Raw genomic sequence first — 20367 nt, forward strand, 5'->3', positions numbered from 1 at the left:
CCTTAAACTCTGAGATCCTGCTATCCCTCCTGCATCGATATACCAACGGGGGTTCAGGTTGTTGTCACTCCGCAACCCCACAATTAGCAAATGAATACAAGATGTATTCCCCTAGGCCCATAAAGGTGAAGTATCATGTAGTCGACATTCACATGACACCACTAGAAGAATAACACCACAACTTAAATATCAAACCATTAAATATTACTCAACGTAGTTCACTACTAACATTTAGACTTCACCCATGTCCTCAAGAACTAAACGAACTACTCACGAGACGTCATATGGAACATGATCAGAGGTGATGTGATGATGAATAACAATCTGAACATAAACCTTGGTTCAATGGTTTCACTCAATAGCATCAATAACAAAGAGTAATCAACACCGGGAGAGTTTCCCCTATGAAATAATCAAGATTCAACCCTAGATGTTACAGTGGAGACGAGGTGCAGCGGTGGAGATGACGGTGAAGGTGGTGGAGATGCTCGATGACGGTGACGATGGCGACGATTTCCCCCTCCAGGAGGGAATTTCCCCGGTGGATTTCAGCCTGCCGGAGAGCTCTTTTCTCTCTGGTGTTTTCCGCCCCGCAGAGGCGGCTGTGTCTATTCGCGATGATCCCCAGTACCTTAGGTTTTCGGGTAGATGAAGTACGCGAAAGAGAGACGGCCGAGGGGGGCTGTGGGCCCCCTCCCCACAAGGCGGCGCGACCAGGGTGGAGCCCGCGCCGGCCTATGGGGGGGGGCCATGGCAGCCCTCCTCGGTCCCTCCTTTTGGCTGGCTCCCTCTTCTTTTGATCTTCAGAAATATTACATCCTGACGGTGCTTTTTCCAGCAGAATCCTGACTCCGGTGAGTAATTCTCCAATAATCACGAAACATGCAAAATAGGTGAAATAACATAAGTATCATCTCTAAATATGAAATATATCAATGAATAACAGTAAATTATGATATAAAATAGTGATGCAAAATGGACGTATCAGGGGCCTAGGAATTATCGACACTAGGATCATGAACATATGCCTTATGGTCAAGTGGATCTGGAAGCTTTACGCGGGTGAGCAAGGCCTTTGGGTGGAGGGATCTTCTGGTTGACTCTCATCGCCCAGGTTCGCAGTTCTGGATTGCAATCCAAAAGGTAAAATCAGTGTTCTTCTTGGGGCGAAACACCATGTTCTACTCCTACTACACTGTGGAGGGACTGGTGGCAAGAGGCAAGCCTTTGTACGAGGGCTACCCCTTCCTTTTTTAGCTTGCGGTGGAGCCTGATATATCTATTACTAGAGCATGGAGTATTGATTCTTGGCACATCCCATGCCTCCGGGCCTTGGGTCAGGGTGACCAGATTGTTTGGCAGCATATGGTGAGGGAGATTGGGGATGTTCGTCTGCCTGTGACCCCAGGCCATATCTCCTGGACACTCAAACCTTCGGGGAGGTTCATAGTGGTGTACGTGAAGCTTAGCCAAGGAACCTGATGACGCGTGAAGCACACGTTCGTTGGGAACCCCAAGTGGAAGGTGTGATGCGTACAGCAGCAAGTTTCCCTCAGTAAGAAACCAAGATTATCGAACCAGTAGGAGATGAAGGCCACGTGAAGGTTGTTGGTGAAGGAGTGTAGTGCAGCGCAACACCAGGGATTCCGGCGCCAACGTGCAACCTGCACAACACAATCAAAATACTTTGCCCCAACTTAACAGTGAGGTTGTCAATCTCACCGGCTTGCTGTAAACAAAGGATTAAACGTATGGTGTGGAGAATGATGTTTGTTTGCAAAGAACAGCAGAGAACAATGATTGCAGTAGATTGTATTCAGATGTAAAAGAATGGACCGGGGTCCACAGTTCACTAGTGGTGTCTCTCCAATAAGAAATAGCATGTTGGGTGAACAAATTACAGTTGGGAAATTGACAAATAGAGAGGGCATAACAATGCACATACATATCATGATGACTAATATGAGATTTACTTAGGGCATTACGACAAATAACATAGACCGCTATCCAGCATGCATCTATGCCTAAAAAGTCCACCTTCGGGTTAGCATCTGCACCCCTTCCAGTATTAAGTTGCAAACAACAGACAATTGCATTAAGTACGGTGCGTAATGTAAAGAATACAAATATCCTTAGACAAAGCATTGTTGTTTTATCCCTAGTGACAACAGCACATCCACAACCTTAGAACTTCCTCTCACTGTCCCAGATTCAATGGAGGCATGAACCCACTATCGAGCATAAATACTCCCTCTTGGAGTCACAAGTATCAACTTGGCCAGAGCCTCTACTAGCAACGGAGAGCAAGCAAGATCATAAACAACACATATATGATAGATTGATAATCAACTTGACATAGTATTCCATATTAATCGGATCCCAACAAACACAACATGTAGCATTACAAATAGATGATCTTGATCATGATAGGCAGCTCACAAGATCTAAACATGATAGCACAAGAGGAGAAGACAACCATCTAGCTACTGCTATGGACCCATAGTCCAAGGATGAACTACTCACACATCAGTCCGGAGGCGATCATGGTGATGTAGAGTCCTCTGGGTGATGATTCCCCTCTTCGGCAGGGTGCCGGAGGCGATCTCCTGAATCCCCCGAGATGGGATTGGCGGCGGCGTCTCTGGAACTTTTCTCGTATCGTGGCTCTCGGTAATAGGGTTTTCGCGACGGACAGAATATATAGGCGAAGGGGCAGAGTCGGGAGAGGCATGAGGGGCCCACACCCTAGGGTGGCGCGGGCCACCCCTTGGCCGCACCGCCAGGTGGTGTGGCCACCTCGTGGCCCCACTCCGTATCTCCTTCGGTCTTCTGGAAAGCTCCGTGGAAAATAAGACCCTGGACTTTTGTTTCGTCCAATTTCGAGAATTTTTCCTGTGTAGGATTTCTGAAACTGAAAACAGCAGAAAACAGGAACTGGCGATTTGGCATCTTTTTAGTAGGTTAGTGCCGGAAAATGCATACAAATGATATAAAGTGTATATAAAACATGTGAGTATTGTCATAAAACTAGCATGGAACATAAGAAATTATAGATACGTTTGAGACGTATCAAGCATCCCCATGCTTAGTTCCTCCTCGCCCTCGAGTAGGTAAACGATAACAAGGATAATTTCTGAAGTGACATGCTACTATCATAATCTTGATCAATACTATTGTAAAGCATATGAGATGAATGAAGTGATTCGAAGCAATGGTAAAGATAATGACTAAACAACTGAATCATATAGCAAAGACTTTTCATGAATAGTACTTTTAAGAAAGCATCAATAAGTCTTGCATAGGAGTTAACTCATAAAGCAATAAATTCTTAGTAGAAGGTTTTGAAGCAATACAAAGGAAGATATAAGTTTCAGCAGTTGCTTTCAACTTCAACATGTATATTTCATGGATAATTGTCAACACAAAGTAATATGATGAATGCAAATAAGCAAGTATGTAGGAATAAATGCACACAGTTGACGTAAGTGTTTGCTTCTAAGATGGAAAGAAGTAGGTAAACTGACTCAACATAAAGTAAAAGAAAGGCCCTTCACAGAGGGAAGCATGGGTTACTCTTTGTGGTAGAGCTTTTTATTTTGAAAACATAGAAACAATTTTGTCAACGGTAGTAATAATTCATATGTGTTATGCATAAGACATCCTATAAGTTGCAAGCCTCATGCATCGAATGCCAATAGTGCTCGCACCTTGTCCTAGTTAGCTCGGATTTCCATGGATTATCATTGCATTACATATGTTTCAACCAAGTGTCACAAAGGGGTACCTCTATGCCGCCTGTACAAAGGTCCAAGGAGATAGATCGCATTTGATTTCTCGTTTTTGATAGATCTCAACTCGAGGACATCCATACCGGGACAACATAGAAAATAGATAATGGACTTCTCTTTAATGCATAAGAATTCAACAAAAGATAATATTCTCATAAGAGATTGAGGATTAATGTCCAAACTGAAACTTCCACCATGATACATGGCTTTGGTTGGCGGCCCAAAGTTCTTCTCTAACAATATGCATACTCAAACCATTTAATCATGACAAATCACCCTTACTTCAGACAAGACGAACATGCATAGAAACTCACATGATATTCAACAAAAATGAGTTGATGGCGTCCCCAGAAACATGGTTACCGCTCAACAAACAACTTATAAGAAATAAGATACATAAGCTACATATTCTTTACCACAATAGTTTTTAAGCTATTTTCCCATGAGCTATGTATTGCAAAGACAAGGAATGAAGTTTTAAAGGTAGCACGCAAGCAATTTACTTTGGAATGGCAGAGAAATACCACATAGTAGGTAGATATGGTGGACACAAATGGCATAGTTTTTAGCTCAAGGTTTTGGATGCATGAGAAGTATTCCCTCTCAGTACAAGGCTTTGGCTAGCAAGGTTGTTTGAAGCAAACACAAGTATGAACCGGTACAGCAAAACTTACATAAGAACATATTGCAAGCATTATAAGACTCTACACTGTCTTCCTTGTTGTTCAAACACTTTTACCAGAAAATGTCTAGACTTTTAGATAGACCAATCATGGAAACCAAATTTCAACAAGATCTACAGTAATTCTCCACTAATAGGTTCAACCTACATGATGCAAGAGCTTAAACATGATCTATTTGAGATCTCAAAACAATTGCCAAGTATCAAATTATTCAAGACCATATACCAATTACCACATGAAGCATTTTCTGTTTCAACCAAATAGCAATGAACGAAGCAGTTTTCAACCTTCGCCATGAACATTAAAAGTAAAGCTAAGAACACCAGTGTTCATATGAATAGGCGGAGCGTGTCTTTCTCCCACACAAGGAATGCTAGGATCCGATTTTATTCAAACAAAAACAAAAATAAAAACATATAGACACTCCAAGTAAAGCACATAAGATGTGACGGAATAAAAATATAGTTTCACTAGAGGTGACCTGATAAGTTGTCGATGAAGAAGGGGATGCCTTGGGCATCCCCAAGCTTAGATGCTTGAGTCTTCATGAAATATGCAGGGATGAACCACGGGGGCATCCCCAAGCTTAGACTGTTCACTCTTCTTGATCATATTGTATCATCCTCCTCTCTTGATCCTTGAAAACTTCCTCCACACCAAACTCAAAACAATCTTATTAGAGGGTTAGTGTATAATCAAAAATTCACATATTCAGAGAGGACACAATCATTCTTAACACTTCTGGACATTTCCCAAAGCTACTAAAAGTTAATGGAGCAAAGAAATCCATTCAACACAGTAAAAGAGGCAATGTGAAATAAAAGGCAGAATCTGTCAAAACAGAACAATCCGTAAAGACGAATTTTTTAGAGGCACTTACCATGCTCAGATGAAGAAGCTCAAATTTAATGAAAGTTGTGTACATATCTGAGGATTACTCATGATTTTTCGCAGATTTTTCTGAGTTTCCTACAGAGAGATCTACTCAAATTCGTGACAGCAAGAAATCTGTTTCTGCGCAGAAATCCAAATCTAGTATCAACCTTACTATCAAAGACTTTACTTGGCACAACAATGCAATAAAATAAATATAAGGAGAGTTTGCTACAGTAGTAACAACTTCCAAGACACAAACATAAAACAAAAATTGCAGAAGTAAAATAATGGGTTGTCTCCCATAAGCGCTTTTCTTTAACGCCTTTCAGCTAGGCGCAGAAAGTGTAAATCAAATATTATCAAGAGATGAAGCATTAACATCATAATTTATTCTAATAATAGAATCAAAAGGTAACTTCGTTCTCTTTCTAGGGAAGTGTTCATACCTTTCTTAAGAGGAAATTGATACTTAATATTCCCTTCCTTCATATCAATAATAGCACCAACAGTTCGAAGAAAGGGTTTTCCCAAAATAATAGGACAAGATGCATTGCATTCAATATCCAAGACAACAAAATCAACGGGGACAAGGTTATTGTTAACCGTAATGTGAACATTATCAATCCTCCCCAAAGGTTTCTTTATAGAGTTATCAGCAAGATTAACATCCAAATAACAATTTTTCAATGGTGGCAAGTCAAGCATATCATAGAGTTTCTTAGGCATAACAGAAATACTTGCACCAAGATCACATAAAGCATTACAATAAAAATCATTGACCTTCATCTTAATGATGGGCTCCCAACCATCTTCTAACTTCCTAGGAATAGAAGTTTCAAGTTTTAATTTCTCTTCTCTAGCTTTAATGAGAGCATTTGTAATATGTTTTGTAAAGGCCAAATTTATAGCACTAGCATTAGGACTTCTAGCAAGTTTTTGCAAGAACTTAATAACTTCAGAGATATGACAATTATCAAAATCTAAACCATTATGATCTAAAGCAATGGGATCTTTGTCACCAATATTCTGAAAAATTTCAGCACTTTTATCACAAACAGTTTCAGCAGTTTTAGCAGTTTCAGGCAGTTTTGCACGCTTTGCATTAGGAGTAGAAACATTGCTAACACCAATTATTTTACCATTGATAGTAGGAGGTTTCACAACATGTGAAGCATCATCATTACTAGTGGTGGTAATAGTCCAAACTTTAGCTACATTATTCTCTTTAGCAAATTTTTCTTCTCTTTCCCACCTAGCATGCAATTCAGCCATCAATCTAATATTTTCATTAATTCGAACTTGGATAGCGTTTGCTGTAGCAAATGACTTAATATCTTTAGTTTCATTAGGCATAACTTTCAATTTTAAAAGATCAACATCAGCAGCAAGACTATCAACCTTAGAAGCAAGAATGTCAATTTTACCAAGCTTTTCTTCAACAGATTTGTTAAAGCAGTTTGTGTACTAATAAATTCTTTAAGCATGACTTAAAGACCAGAGGGTACACTCCTATTATTGTTGTAAGAATTACCATAACCGTTACTATTATTAGAAGGATATGGCCTATAGTTGTTACCAGAATTATTCCTATAAGCATTGTTGTTGAAATTATTACTTTTAATGAAGTTCACATCAACATGCTCTTCTTGAGAAACCAATGAAGCTAAAGGAACATTATTAGGATCAACATTAGATCTACCATTCACAAGCATAGACATAATAACATCAATCTTATCACTCAAGGAGGAGGTTTCTTCAACAGAATTTACCTTCTTACCTTGTGGAGTCCTTTCAGTGTGCCATTCAGAGTAGTTGATCATCATATTATCAAGAAGCTTTGTTGCGGCGCCCAAAGTAATGGACATAAAAGTACCTCCAGCAGCTGAATCCAATAGGTTCCTCGAAGAAAAATTCAGTCCTGCATCAAAGGTTTGGATGATCATCCAAGTAATCAGTCCATGGGTAGGGAAATTCTTTACCAAAGATTTCATTCTTTCCCATGCTTGAGCAACATGTTCATTATCCAATTGCTTAAAATTCATTATGCTACTTCTCAAAGATATAATTTTAGCGGGAGGATAATATCTACCAATGAAAGCATCCTTACATTTAGTCCATGAATCAATACTATTCTTAGGCAAGGATAGCAACCAATCTTTAGCTCTTCCTCTTAAGGAGAAAGGAAACAATTTCAGTTTTATAATGTTCCCATCTACATCCTTATACTTTTGCATTTCACAAAGTTCAACAAAATTATTAAGATGGGCAGCAGCATCATCAGAACTAACACCAGAAAATTGCTCTCTCATAACAAGATTTAGTAAAGCAGGTTTAATTTCATAAAATTCTACTGTAGCAGCAGGTGGAGCAATAGGTGTGCATAGGAAATCATTATTATTTGTGCTAGTGAAGTCACACAACTTAGTGTTCTCAGGAGTACCCATTTTAGCAATAATAAAAATAAATAAAGCAAACTAACTTAAGTAAAGTAAATGCAAGTAACTAATTTTTTGTGTTTTTGATATAAAGAAACCAAATAAAACAGAAAATAAAATAAAGTAAAGCAAGACAATAACAAAGTAAAGAGATTGGATGTGAGAGACTCCCCTTGCAGCGTGTCTTGATCTCTCCGGCAATGACGCCAGAAATTTAGCTTGATGACGCTTGAAGCACACGTTCGTTGGGAACCCCAAGTGGAAGGTGTGATGCGTACAGCAGCAAGTTTCCCTCAGTAAGAAACCAAGGTTATCGAACTAGTAGGAGATGAAGGCCACGTGAAGGTTGTTGGTGAAGGAGTGTAGTGCGGCGCAACACCAGAGATTCCGGCGCCAACGTGAAACCTGCACAACACAATCAAAATACTTTGCCCCAACTTAAGAGTGAGTTTGTCAATCTCACCGGCTTGCTGTAAACAAAGGATTAAATGTATGGTGTGGAGAATGATGTTTGTTTGCAAAGAACAACAGAGAACAATGATTGCAGTAGATTGTATTCAGATGTAAAAGAATGAACCGGGGTCCACAGTTCACTAGTGGTGTCTCTCCAATAAGAAATAGCATGTTGGGTGAACAAATTACAGTTGGGCAATCGACAAATAGAGAGGGCATAACAATCCACATACATATCATGATGACTAATATGATATTTACTTAGGGCATTACGACAAATAACATAGACCGCTATCCAGCATGCATCTATGCCTAAAAAGTCCACCTTCAGGTTAGCATCCGCACCCCTTCCAGTATTAAGTTGCAAACAACAGACAATTGCATTAAGTACGGTGCGTAATGTAAACAATACAAATATCCTTAGACAAAGCATTTTTGTTTTATCCCTAGTGGCAACAGCACATCCACAACCTTAGAACTTTCTGTCACTATCCCAGATTCAATGGAGGTATGAACCCACTATCGAGCATAAATACTCCCTCTTGGAATCACAAATATCAACTTGGCCAGAGCCTCTACTAGCAATGGAGAGCATGCAAGATCATAAACAACACATATATGATAGATTGATAATCAACTTGACATAGTATTCCATATTCATCGGATCCCAACAAACACAACATGTAGCATTACTAATAGATGATCTTGATCATGATAGGCAGCTCACAAGATCTAAACATGATAGCACAAGAGGAGAAGACAACCATCTAGCTACCGCTATGGACCCATAGTCCAAGGATGAACTACTCACACATCAGTCCGGAGGCGATCATGGTGATGTAGAGTCCTCCGGGTGATGATTCCCCTCTCCGGCAGGGTGCCGGAGGCGATCTCCTGAATCCCCCGAGATGGGGTTGGCGGCGGCGGCATCTCTGGAACTTTTCTCGTATCGTGGCTCTCGGTAATAGGGTTTTCGCGACGGAGAGAATATATAGGCGAAGGGGCAGAGTCAGGAGAGGCACGAGGGGCCCACACCCTAGGGCGGCGCGGGCCACCCCTTGGCCGCGCCGCCAGGTGGTGTGGCCAGCTCGTGGCCCCACTCCGTATCTCCTTCGGTCTTCTGGAAAGCTCCATGGAAAATAAGACCCTGGGCTTTTGTTTCGTCCAATTCCGAGAATTTTTCCTGTGTAGGATTTCTAAAACCAAAAATAGCAGAAAACAGGAACTGGCGCTTCGGCATCTTGTTAATAGGTTAGTGCCGGAAAATGCATATAAATGATATAAAGTGTATATAAAACATGTGAGTATTGTCATAAAACTAGCATGGAACATAAGAAATTATAGATACGTTTGAGACGTATCAGAACCCCGCAGAAGCACTACAATAACATCTGGAGGATACGTGCCCCGTTGAAAATACGGGTGTTCCCGTGGCAACTGGCCTGGTAGCAGCTTCCGTCAACTGAAAACATTCGCCTAAGGCGGGGCCACTCGATAGATAGATGCGCCTTGTGCGAGGAGTTGGAGGGTACTAACCACATACCCTTCTCCTGCCCTCTGGCTACATTTATGTGGAGCACAGTTAGAAAACTGTTGGGATGCTCTTGAAACCCTACGTGTTTTGCCGATGGTTTTAGATTGTTACACCAATGTGTTGGACAAACTAAGCTTGTCCTCTGGACTTGTTGTGCGACCCTCTTGTGGGTGTTGTGCAAGTTGAGGATCAAATGCATGATTGAGGGAACCTTTCGATCACAGCCGGCTGATGGCGTATATAAATTGTCTATGTACTTACAGGTATGAAAGCCACTGGCTTGGAGACATGACCGGGAGGCGCTAGAGTTGGCGATTAGCAGGATCGGCATGCTCCATGCCACCGTGAGGATGAGCCCGGAGGACTCAAGGCTGCATATTATTCTGTCTAGGCTGTTTTTGGGTTCATGTTGTTCGCCAAGGTGTTGGGGAACGCTCGAGTCTGTTTTCCTTGCTTTGTTATTCACTACTGAGCTTGTGCGTGTGGTTGGGTCCTGGACCCCTTGTTGTAATATCCTAGACATGTACTCTACCGTTGTGGGGCTTCATTAAATTAAAGTTGGGCCCATTTTGAGCCTACCGTTTAAAAATAGTTTATTTACTTTGTCTTCTTATGTTCTTTGTCTTCTTTCATAGTTGTTTGATGGCCTCCTTTACAAGTAGGTTTGTGGCTCAAGACACAAGGATGCTAGTTTGTCAACTATCATGGTGGTGGTTTCATTGGATTCTCCAAAACTTTAAAGTCATCCAAAATTATGAATGTTTTCTATTATGTTGTCTCTTCACTTGACATATTCAATGAGTTCCAGTGATATGATGGCAGAGACCACTATGTGCATGTTTGGTTCAGTTAATTTGACTACCCGTACCTTGCTCAATTACTCACAAGAAGAACACATATTATTTTCATAGAGAAAAACTGGGAGCGAGAGCGAGTGAGCGGGAGAGAGTGAGCGAGAGTGAGGAGCACCAGGCGCCCCTCCGCGCGTCCGTCGGCCGCTTCTCAGTGGCGGCCTCACTGGTCCATCCCTCCCTTCCTTCCGGCCGACATGGACAGTAGGGTGGCCTTGTACGACTCCAACCTGAGCGCAGGCTCCGTCTCATCGCGTGCTCCGCCACCTCCCCTGCGCTCGCTGGTCGTCCTGCCGCCGGGCCGTCCGCTGGGGTCGAGGGGGTGGGACGCGGGCGCTGGGCCGAGCCATCCTCGACATGTGCCTGGTGCTGCGGCGCAATGGCGCGGTGGTGTTGGGTCGAGCCGCCCTCGTCGCGAGCACGGCGAGGATGTGTGGCAGGTCAGCGAGTTGCGGCGGGCCAGGAATGCCTTTCATGCGGTGGAGCGTGCTCGTGAGGCGCGGTGCCCCCTCCCTGCGGCTCGGCCTCCTGATGGCAACGCCAGCAGGATCCCGGTGGCGCTCCATGGGTGCTCCTACAACTGTGGCCTGCCAGGCCACATCTCCGCCATGTGCACCAATGACACAGTGTGCGTCCGGTGTGGCGGCACTGAGCATACCTCGAGGGACTGCAAGAGGCCACGGAGTTCCCCGGAAGCCTCTTCGCCAAGGCCGGCGCCGCCTTTTCGTCAAGCGGCAGGCACGGGTCAGTCGCACGCTCGGGCTGTGCAGCCACGAGAGGTGCCACTTGCCCCGGATCCCCTGGTGGAGCAGCCGCGTCTGCAAGCGGCACCGCCGCCGCGCAGTCAGGCTCCACCGGTCCAGGCCGTTGCATCCCATGCAGCTGAAGGTCTGCACACGTGGCGCGATGTCGTATCTTCGGGCAGCTATCACGCCACGGCCTCCGGCAGTTCATCATCGGCACTGGGCTTCTCTGTCCCTTTCGCGCCGTCCTCTCCGTCCGCAGCACCGCCCGCTGCTCCGACGAGCCCTGCGGCTGAGCAACTCGACATGTGCTACCACAGGCCATCTCAGGGAATGGCGCGACTGGAGGCTGACCTTGGCCGCGTGGTCATGGTGACGGTAGTTGGCCCAAGGGTGGAGGTCACGCAGGAGGTGGCTGCCGCGGAGATCCACGCCCTGCTCAACCTGCATCCCGATGCCTTCTCCATCCGTGCGTTCGAAGCCGCCAATTTTCTCCTGTTGTGCGAGTCCGTCGAGGTGCGCGACTTGATCCTTCAGGCTGAGTCCGTCGGTTGCCCGGATTTCTCCCTTCACTTCGACCCTTGGTCACGGAGAGCTGGTGCGGTGCTCCGGGAGGCTCCATTCCTGGCGGACGTCGATGTCTTTGGAGTGCTGGTCCATGCTTGGGAAGAGTGCATGGTGTCGGCGCTGCTAGATGGCTGCGGGGTCATTCACGAGGTCGATCCGGAGACGGCCAACCGCCGCGACATGTCCTGCTTCCGTATCTCTGTGTGGACACACGACGTCGCCGCCATCCCTGCGGTGCGCTGGCTCGTGGTGCCTAAGCCCGGCTCCGACCGCCAGCTGCAGGTGGCAAACTCCAGGCCGCGATTCACGTCGCCAAAGATGATGTGGTACCGGGTGCGTTTTTGGGTTGTGCGGTGGCTGGTCGAAGAGGCTCTATCCTCCGATGAGTCTGGAGGAGGTGCTGCTCCGGCCGGGTCTGGCTCTGGGGCCGGTGATCACGCGGATGGTCCTCTGGTTCCGCAAGCAGGGCCGGCTGCACGTAGCAGACGCGGTCGTACCCATAGGAGGCGTAGAGCGCGCCGTGGTGCGAATGAGTCGATGCACGCCGGTCCCGGTGACACGCCGCCGACCGCAGTTGGTGCTTCCGACCATTGGTTAAGGGCTGACGTCAGCCCTACTACTGTGACCAGCGTGGGCTCGGTTTTGGCGGCATGCTCGCTACCTTCCGCGCATGAGTCTTGGTCGTTGCATGCCGATCCGAGTCCGGCTGCTACGGGTTCAGCACCTAGCTCCCGTACTGACTCGCCAGTGGATGGTAGTGGCCTGGACTCTGGCTGTGCTTGCCAAAGCATGGGCTCTGGCCTGCCCTGTCACACCACGTCGTGGACCTCCCCATGCCTGCGAGGTGATGTTTCAGCTCTGGCGGCCGCAAAGGCTTTCCTGTCGGGGAAAAGGAGTCCTGCTCATCCGGGTTCCGCTTCTTTGGTGTTGCCCTGCAGCGTCAATGACGCGTGCTGGTCGGGCCGCGTGCCGGAGGGGCAGGCCCAATCTGCGGCTACGGCAGGAGATGCGGTGTTAGCTGCGCCTCCCGCATGCCCTTGTTGCTCGCCTGTGCCCGTGGATGGTGCGGCCCACATGCCACATGCACATGCAGACGCGGGGTTCCCCTACGATGGACATGCAGCGGCCACGATCGGCTCGCCCGTGCCGATCGGTGCAGCCCATGGTGATGAGACTGTGACACTTTCAGCGCTGCTGCGCCAGTTCCAGCTAAGGCTGGACGACCCCCTGTTGTGCCTCCCGGACCCAAAGATTGTCCGCCGACGCTTATTCCAAGTTCCCTCCGCCTCGACATGCCGTAGCAGACGGCTGGCGCCCAAGCGCAGCGGCGTCGTGGCCTCCCCGGCCATTAAGAGAGCCCAGCAGATACTCATGAAGAAGCTTGGGCTAAGTTGCGATGAGGAGCGGCTTTCGCAGCAACAGCTGCAGAAGTACGCCGCCATCTTCGCCTCGCCGCTTGGCCCGGAGCAAGTGCGCGCCATCACTGCCCTGTTTGGACTCAGCGTTACCGGGGCGGTTGACGACATGGCCGACGCTACGTTGGAGGTGGCTGGTGCTGTCTAGTACAGTGCTGAGCCCATGTGGTTGCTTTTCGTAGAACTCGTCTATGGAAGGTGAACAATGTACTATTATTGCTGTGTGGAATGCCCGGGGTCTCAATAACCCGGCGCGGCGGGCAGCTGTTAAAGTTGCGGTGGCTAAAGCTAGGGCTAGTCTTGTGTGCATTTCTGAGACAAAGCTTCATGCTGTAACCGCCTTTGATATAGTGGAGTGCTTTGGACCCCACTTTGACGGGTTCATCTACTTGCCTACTGTTGGTTCTGCCGGTGGGGTTCTGATTGCTTGGGTGTCCCAATCTGTTCGCGTGCTCTCTAGCCACGTCGACAGGTTCTCTGTGTCGGTCCAACTTTGCTGCCCTGGTGGCTCCTCTCGGTGGCTGACCTCTGTCTATGGGCCTAACGCTGCGGACCTAAAGTCGGTCTTCTTGGATGAGCTACGACAGCTGCAAGTCACTTGTACCGGGCCTTGGGCCGTTGCAGGTGATTTCAACCTTATCTTGGCAGCATGCGACAAGAACACGCTTGTTGTGGACCGGCGCTCCATGGGCATGTTTCGCCGCTGTGTCAATGACCTGGAGCTCCGCGAGGCGCCTTTGCTTGGGCGCAGATTCACGTGGAGTAACGAGCGCGCTTCCCCCACGCTGGTCAAGCTGGACCAGTGGTTTGCGTCCGTAGAATGGAATGAGTTGTACCCCGAGGCGTCACTCTCGGTTGTGTCCTCTTCCCTCTCGGATCATTGCCCTATCCTCATGACCAGGACGGCGCAATCGTTCATTGGCCGACGGTTCCGTTTCGATCGGTTTTGGTTGAAGCTCGAGGGCTTTGCAGATGTGGTTAAGGCTCTATGGGATGACCCCTCTGGTGATATGCCTGCGGACCCGTTGCGTAGGCTGGATTTCAAGCTTCGCAGAACCAGCCGTGGCCTGCAGAGTTGGAGTCAGTGCAAGGTTGGCTCCATCCGTGACCTCATTCTTGTTGCCAACGAGGTGATTTCGCGCCTTAACGTGGCACAAGAGGGGCGCCAGCTATCCGTGGAGGAGCATGACCTTCACCGTGGGTTGAAGCTTAAGGTTTTGGGTCTTGCATCGCTAGAGCGCACCATCTCGAGGCAGCGTGCTCGGGTGGCTGGGACTGCTGAGGGGGATGCGTCCTCCAAGTTCTTTCGCATCATGGCATCAGCGAGGCGGAGCCACAATAACATCACCGCGCTTCGTTCCGGGGAACAGGTGGTCACTGATTTGCCGGGCAAGGTGGAGTTGGCCACTGATTACTTCGTCCAGTTGCTTGGGAGGGCGCAGCTGACTTTGGTGTGTCTCTCCAGGCCTTGGGTATCCAGCCCTTGGATTTGTCAGCTCTGGAGGGTCAGTTCTCGGAAGCTGAGGCTTGGGAGGCCATCCGCGCCATGCCCACCGGCGGGAGCGCTAGCCGCGACGACACAACGAACAGTGCTAATTACTAATTTCAGAGAATTAGAGGTTGCTGCTGCAAACGACTTCACTCCTGATGTGTTCTATATTATTCAAGATGAGCTTTCAAAGATTGGTGGAATAGAGATCTTAGAAAGAATGCAGGTATGAGACTCAAACATCTTCATTGTGGCATGGAAGAATAAAGTTAGGACCATGTTCTACGTGGAACATAGACCCAACGAGGCAGAAATTATAAGGTGCAGCTGTCGAAGGATGATTCGAAAGGGGATCCCTTGCAAGCACATACTGCGTGTGCTGCATTTCTTGAAAGTTACTGAAAGTCCACAATGTTGTGCTCTACAATGATTCACAAAAAATGCCAGGTTTGGGTTGCCAGCTAGACGCACCAGAGACATGTTTGGGTGGGATTGGTCTGGGCCAGAGGAGCGGGAGAAATACAGCAAGATGAATATTAGGGGATCACAAGCTATGCATATTGCATTAAACAATTCAACGGAATATGATCTACTGAACAGTACCATTGATGGCATAATTTCTAGAAGAGAGGGATATGGTAAAGGAAAATCATATGGTCCCCTTAGCTCGGTGCATGAAAATGAAGATCCTAGTGGACCATGCGAGATTTCTATTGGTGATCCTTTGAAAGTGTCCACTAAGGGTGCACCTAGCCAAGAAGCACAGAAATCTCCGATGACTAAAAATGAAAGACCACTAGGACACAAAGAGCGCATGGTGCAGGTGTTCGGGGCATGCTAACAACAAGGGCATAACATAAGAAACCCAATATGCATATTTCATCAGAAGTAAGTTTTTCTGCCATTTTATTTCATATATTTTTTAAGATTCCTATAGTTTGTTGTGTAACTTTATGTCTGAACATGTGCAGGAATTTGCTGCAGCAGGAAGGCTAGTCCTTTCATAGTTATCTAAAGGGCAATAAATTTCCTTAATTATGAACGGAACGAAAATAGCTTTGTATTTGATGGAGTTGTTAATCTTCGCTACATACTGATGTTTTTATTTTGTATGTTAACTCGGCTAAAACTCACTTTATCCAGTTTATATAGTTGTGTTCTATATTTTGTATGTGAACCAGCCGACCATTCCGGATGTAATTCTTTGGTGTTCTCATGTTAAAATGGCAAAAGACATGATATATTGTGAAGTATACATTTCCTTATGTACACCATAGCATGCATGTACAAAGGTAAAATAATTTCATACATTCGAAAATGGGAAATAAAATCATTGTTCAAAATATTTGTAGATAAGCATAACCGAAAAAATATTGTTTACAACCAAAGACAATTATAAATTCAATATTCCATGTGTCCGGAAACCTTCTGCGGGACAAAAACTGAACACAATCACACTATCAAATTTATATTTTCCTGGTTTTTGCTAGGACTCTAACTTTGTTTTTCACCCTGTCAAGAATGTTGGTAGGTGAAAAAACAATGTTTGCAACTGTATTTTCTTTGGATTCAACGACTATGACCTGCCAAAACATTAAAAGGTGTTAAACACATGGCTTGTTAACATTGTTAAAATTAACCGAGTGCATGCAATATAGTATAGCCAACCTGAGAAACCGGACAAGTCATATGATCTCCGTCCCAGTGCTACATACATTGCAATACTCATAATTCGCATGAATTGCTGGTATATAATGTGACAAAATTTAAAAGTGTGCGCATATACAAAACCGACTTTCTTTATGTGTAATGCAATATAGGTACTTACATATTTGTTTTTTAGGAATATCGTAGCTTTTCATAGGCCATTCCTCAATATCAAGATATTCTTTCTAACAAGTTTTGTTTGCATCTTGTGCACAGACATGAGAAAGTACACGAAGACATGTCTGTAGTGAGTGCAATATACCAAATCTTCCACAATTGATTTTGACACCCCTGAACCAAACAGAAGATCAAGGACTGGAATTCCTTCTTCGTTCTATGCATGACAACAGTTACGTAATGACTTTTCCGTATGTTCAGTGGGAAAAATGTCTACAAGAGAAGAAAAAACTATGTCAATTATCATATTGTTTTATTCTAATTTGGCATGAAACATTCAAAGAAACTATTGTTACCTTCTCACGCTTGAAATATTCATCCATAACCCTACCTACGGCTCCTGATCTTGTAACTATCTCATCTATATTTTTTATTGTGTATTTTCTTCTGTACTATTTTTTTGCGAGTTCAAGGAGATAGTTTGTCCTCCACGCTAGACATAACATTTGATCAGGTCCAACACAGAGAGACAAATATCCAATAGCAGCATCAATAATCTAAAAACAACAACAATAATTTCATGTTCAAATAATTTACGAGTATAACACAAACTTTAGGTTTTGAAGACTTACATCATCAGAGAGCCATTCATGCGCAAGAACGACGTTAAGCCTTTCTGAAGACAAGGTGGCGCCAAATTCATTCTTGTACACTCCTTTAGATGCTTGTTTTGGTATCTTAGTTATTGTATTAACATATAAAGCAGCATCTTCTATTTCATGCGGTGTTGGTTTTGCCGAAGATACCCCAACTTCATGTTCTGCAAAGAACCCTGATGCACAAAATAGTAATAACATTTGTTTTACAGGTTGCAACATCATTTATTTTCCAACAAAGAAATAAGTAATAAACGGTCTTACCTTTGTTTACACGGCTTCAACGTTTTGGTGGTGGTTTCGCGACCACATATGGCGATTCATATTTTTGATTCGTCGTCCGTTTTCTTTTCCCTGCAACTTGTACCGCTGCGTTTCTCCTTCTAGCATTACTATTTGCACACTTTGTTGTATTTCCCTTCTTCCTACTAGTCTCTCCTCCCATTGTTTCTACACTATGAGTACTCATAACTTCTTATTCACTATCATGTAGGTCATCCTTTTGTCAAGCATTCACCTTGGTGGTAGATCTTGCGAAAATATCATCCGGTACTTCTGAGGATGATGCCGGTTTTGTAGTATCATTTATGATAAAAGGATTTTATTGTGTACCCTCCGTGTTACCAAGGTTTTCTGGTGTGACGTATACATTATCTCCGGCCTCCAGCACCCCATTTATGCTTAGGAGGTGTGACATACTTATCAGAATTCTTTGTTAGATTGCTAATTAAAGCATCTAAGTCGTTAGAACTAGTCTTGTACATGAATTCTTTCTTAGACGAATCATCAATGTGAATAGAACCGTCTTCTTCCTCATCTCCTCATTTATCTGAGTCTGGTCCGTCAACCGATTTATACATGACACCGTTCTTATTTAACATTTTTAGAACTTCCTGCAAAATAAGTAGTAACATGATTATTCATTAGTGATAATGTAATATTTTTGTGTTTGTAAAATGTATGGCTCCTCACCTCTGCACATCTCGTTGGTACAAGTGCTAAATGTGTGTCAATATGATCCGTCAGTTCCTTCTTCATACTTTTCATTACTATGTCCTTGTTATAAGACCTCTGTCTCGAACGTGGCGAACGTGACTGTTCACCATTATGCGATGTGTTTTGCTTTGTTTGCGCACTAGCTTTGGATTGAGATGTAAGATCATTAATAATCTGCATGTAAAATTCTAAAACAAATAGCATAAATTAATATAACAACACCATGTCGACTAGGATATAATGTGGCTAGAAGTAGTGATAAAAAACAAAACTTTCACTTTGCCTCGCCCACGATCATTTGCATAGTCGTACAACGACCTCCTTTTCGCTTCCGCTTCAGTACAGTTTCTCATAAGTGGCCGAATAGACTTGTGTGGAATATACGTTGGATCATCAACGACTACCACCTTTACCCAGCATAGTAACTACAAACAACACATTTTAAATGAAATAAGTTTCAAATTCTCACATACATCAAATATAGTGCTAATCATGTTTATATACCTGAGTGAGACTAAGATTTTCTTCTGGCCATTCCCTACCTTTTGCCACTCTTGTGTACGCTGACAAATTATCAAGGAGGTAACACAATATGAAGTGATTCCAGTTAATTTTAAACAGTCTAGGAACATCCTCCACTAAACACAGTAGTGATCTCTATCAACTGTTTTTGGGGCATATGGCGCCAGTACTGTGCCAATTAACACAAGCACTGCTTTCTGCATAAAGTCAACATCGGAAGCTTTCTCTCTCTCTATGTTAGCAATCAACTCGGAAATAACTAGATTTCCACTAGACTTGCTAAGATAACTAGCCGGTATGTTCATTCTACTTACTAGACATTCTTGATCAATTATTTCGAAAGCAGCATAACCGTCATTACGTAGACCATAAATGCATTCTATGTCTACAGGGGTTGCAGCTATCGCTCCTGCCTTGTCTTGTACGACGAATGTCTCTGTTTTAGGATCAAATAGCTCTATCATAAATCTGATTAAATTTGTGCGCATGCCGAAGGCTGGCAGTTGCAACATCGTGCGTAAACTAGTAGAGCTAAACCTCGCACTTGAGGTCCTGAAAAAGTGGCTACAAGATTCGTCCACTTTGTGTAGTCACAATAAACCGGGCCATCTAAATCATCCATTCTGCAAATAACATATAAAAACAACAATTATTGCCGACATACAAAATCTCCTAAACCATCTATAGCGTAAATGTCAACCTAAAACTTACACATCCGATAAAGAATAAAGGTTTAGATCAAGTGGACGGATCGATGATAAAAGAGATTGCAAACGCGCGCACCTGCAACACGGATGTTTCCGTCGATGGTGCGGCTGCGAGTCTATTTTCTTCACGATGTACAACATGTTCACCAACTGCGAGTGCATCTTCACCACTGAAATCCAGATGCACTGCCTCCCCTACGAGGGGTGAAGTGTTGAAGACGGTGGTGGAGTAGTGCGGCGAAGGTGGAAGAAATTTGGAGAAGAATTTTGTGAAGCTTTTCATGCATGTTTCTTTACTTTTTACTTGTATCGTGTTTATTTACTATGCCGTGTTTTCATATGTTGTACCGTGTCGTGTCCCTGGACTTATCTATGTAACGACTGTGGTACTTGTTTGCATCCTTTTTTATGTAATCTAAGTCAGTCTTTATGTGTGTTCAAAATTGTTCGTCCCCAAATGACTACTCTTTCTTGTACCAAATTGTATAGGAAACCCAAGAAAAAATATATAGAAAGCATCATAAACCAGAAAAAAATATCTAATCCACTAAGACAACACTTTTAGCTCTTTTCTTGTTTTTAGTTTTTATTCATATTTATTTCAAATTTAGTGTTAAGATTCGCTAATTTTGTCTATACATATGGCCAAAAATAGAAGGGAGGCTGCATATTGAATTAGTGAATTAGTGAATTTTATATAATAGACGAGCACAAAGATATGTGTGTTAAAAAATGGTCGTGCCTAAATATCGTTCATGTTTGTTGAAAATATACAGACATGCGTTTTATAACCTTACCAAAGTGATAAACTAACTATAGATAGCTTTC

At 44.3% G+C, this 20367-nt stretch overlaps 1 protein-coding gene across 1 annotated transcript; it reads left to right on the forward strand.

The window, feature by feature from the left end:
- The first annotated feature begins 13536 nt into the window (after positions 1 to 13536).
- Positions 13537 to 15066, forward strand: LOC139833681 (uncharacterized). Its single transcript, XM_071824022.1, has one exon. The coding sequence runs from the start codon at positions 13537 to 13539 to the stop codon at positions 15064 to 15066; it is 1530 nt and encodes a 509-aa protein (XP_071680123.1).
- The last annotated feature ends 5301 nt before the right edge of the window (positions 15067 to 20367 follow it).

The sequence above is a fragment of the Lolium perenne genome, chromosome 7 (assembly GCF_019359855.2).
Source record: "Lolium perenne isolate Kyuss_39 chromosome 7, Kyuss_2.0, whole genome shotgun sequence".
Taxonomy (NCBI): domain Eukaryota; kingdom Viridiplantae; phylum Streptophyta; class Magnoliopsida; order Poales; family Poaceae; genus Lolium; species Lolium perenne.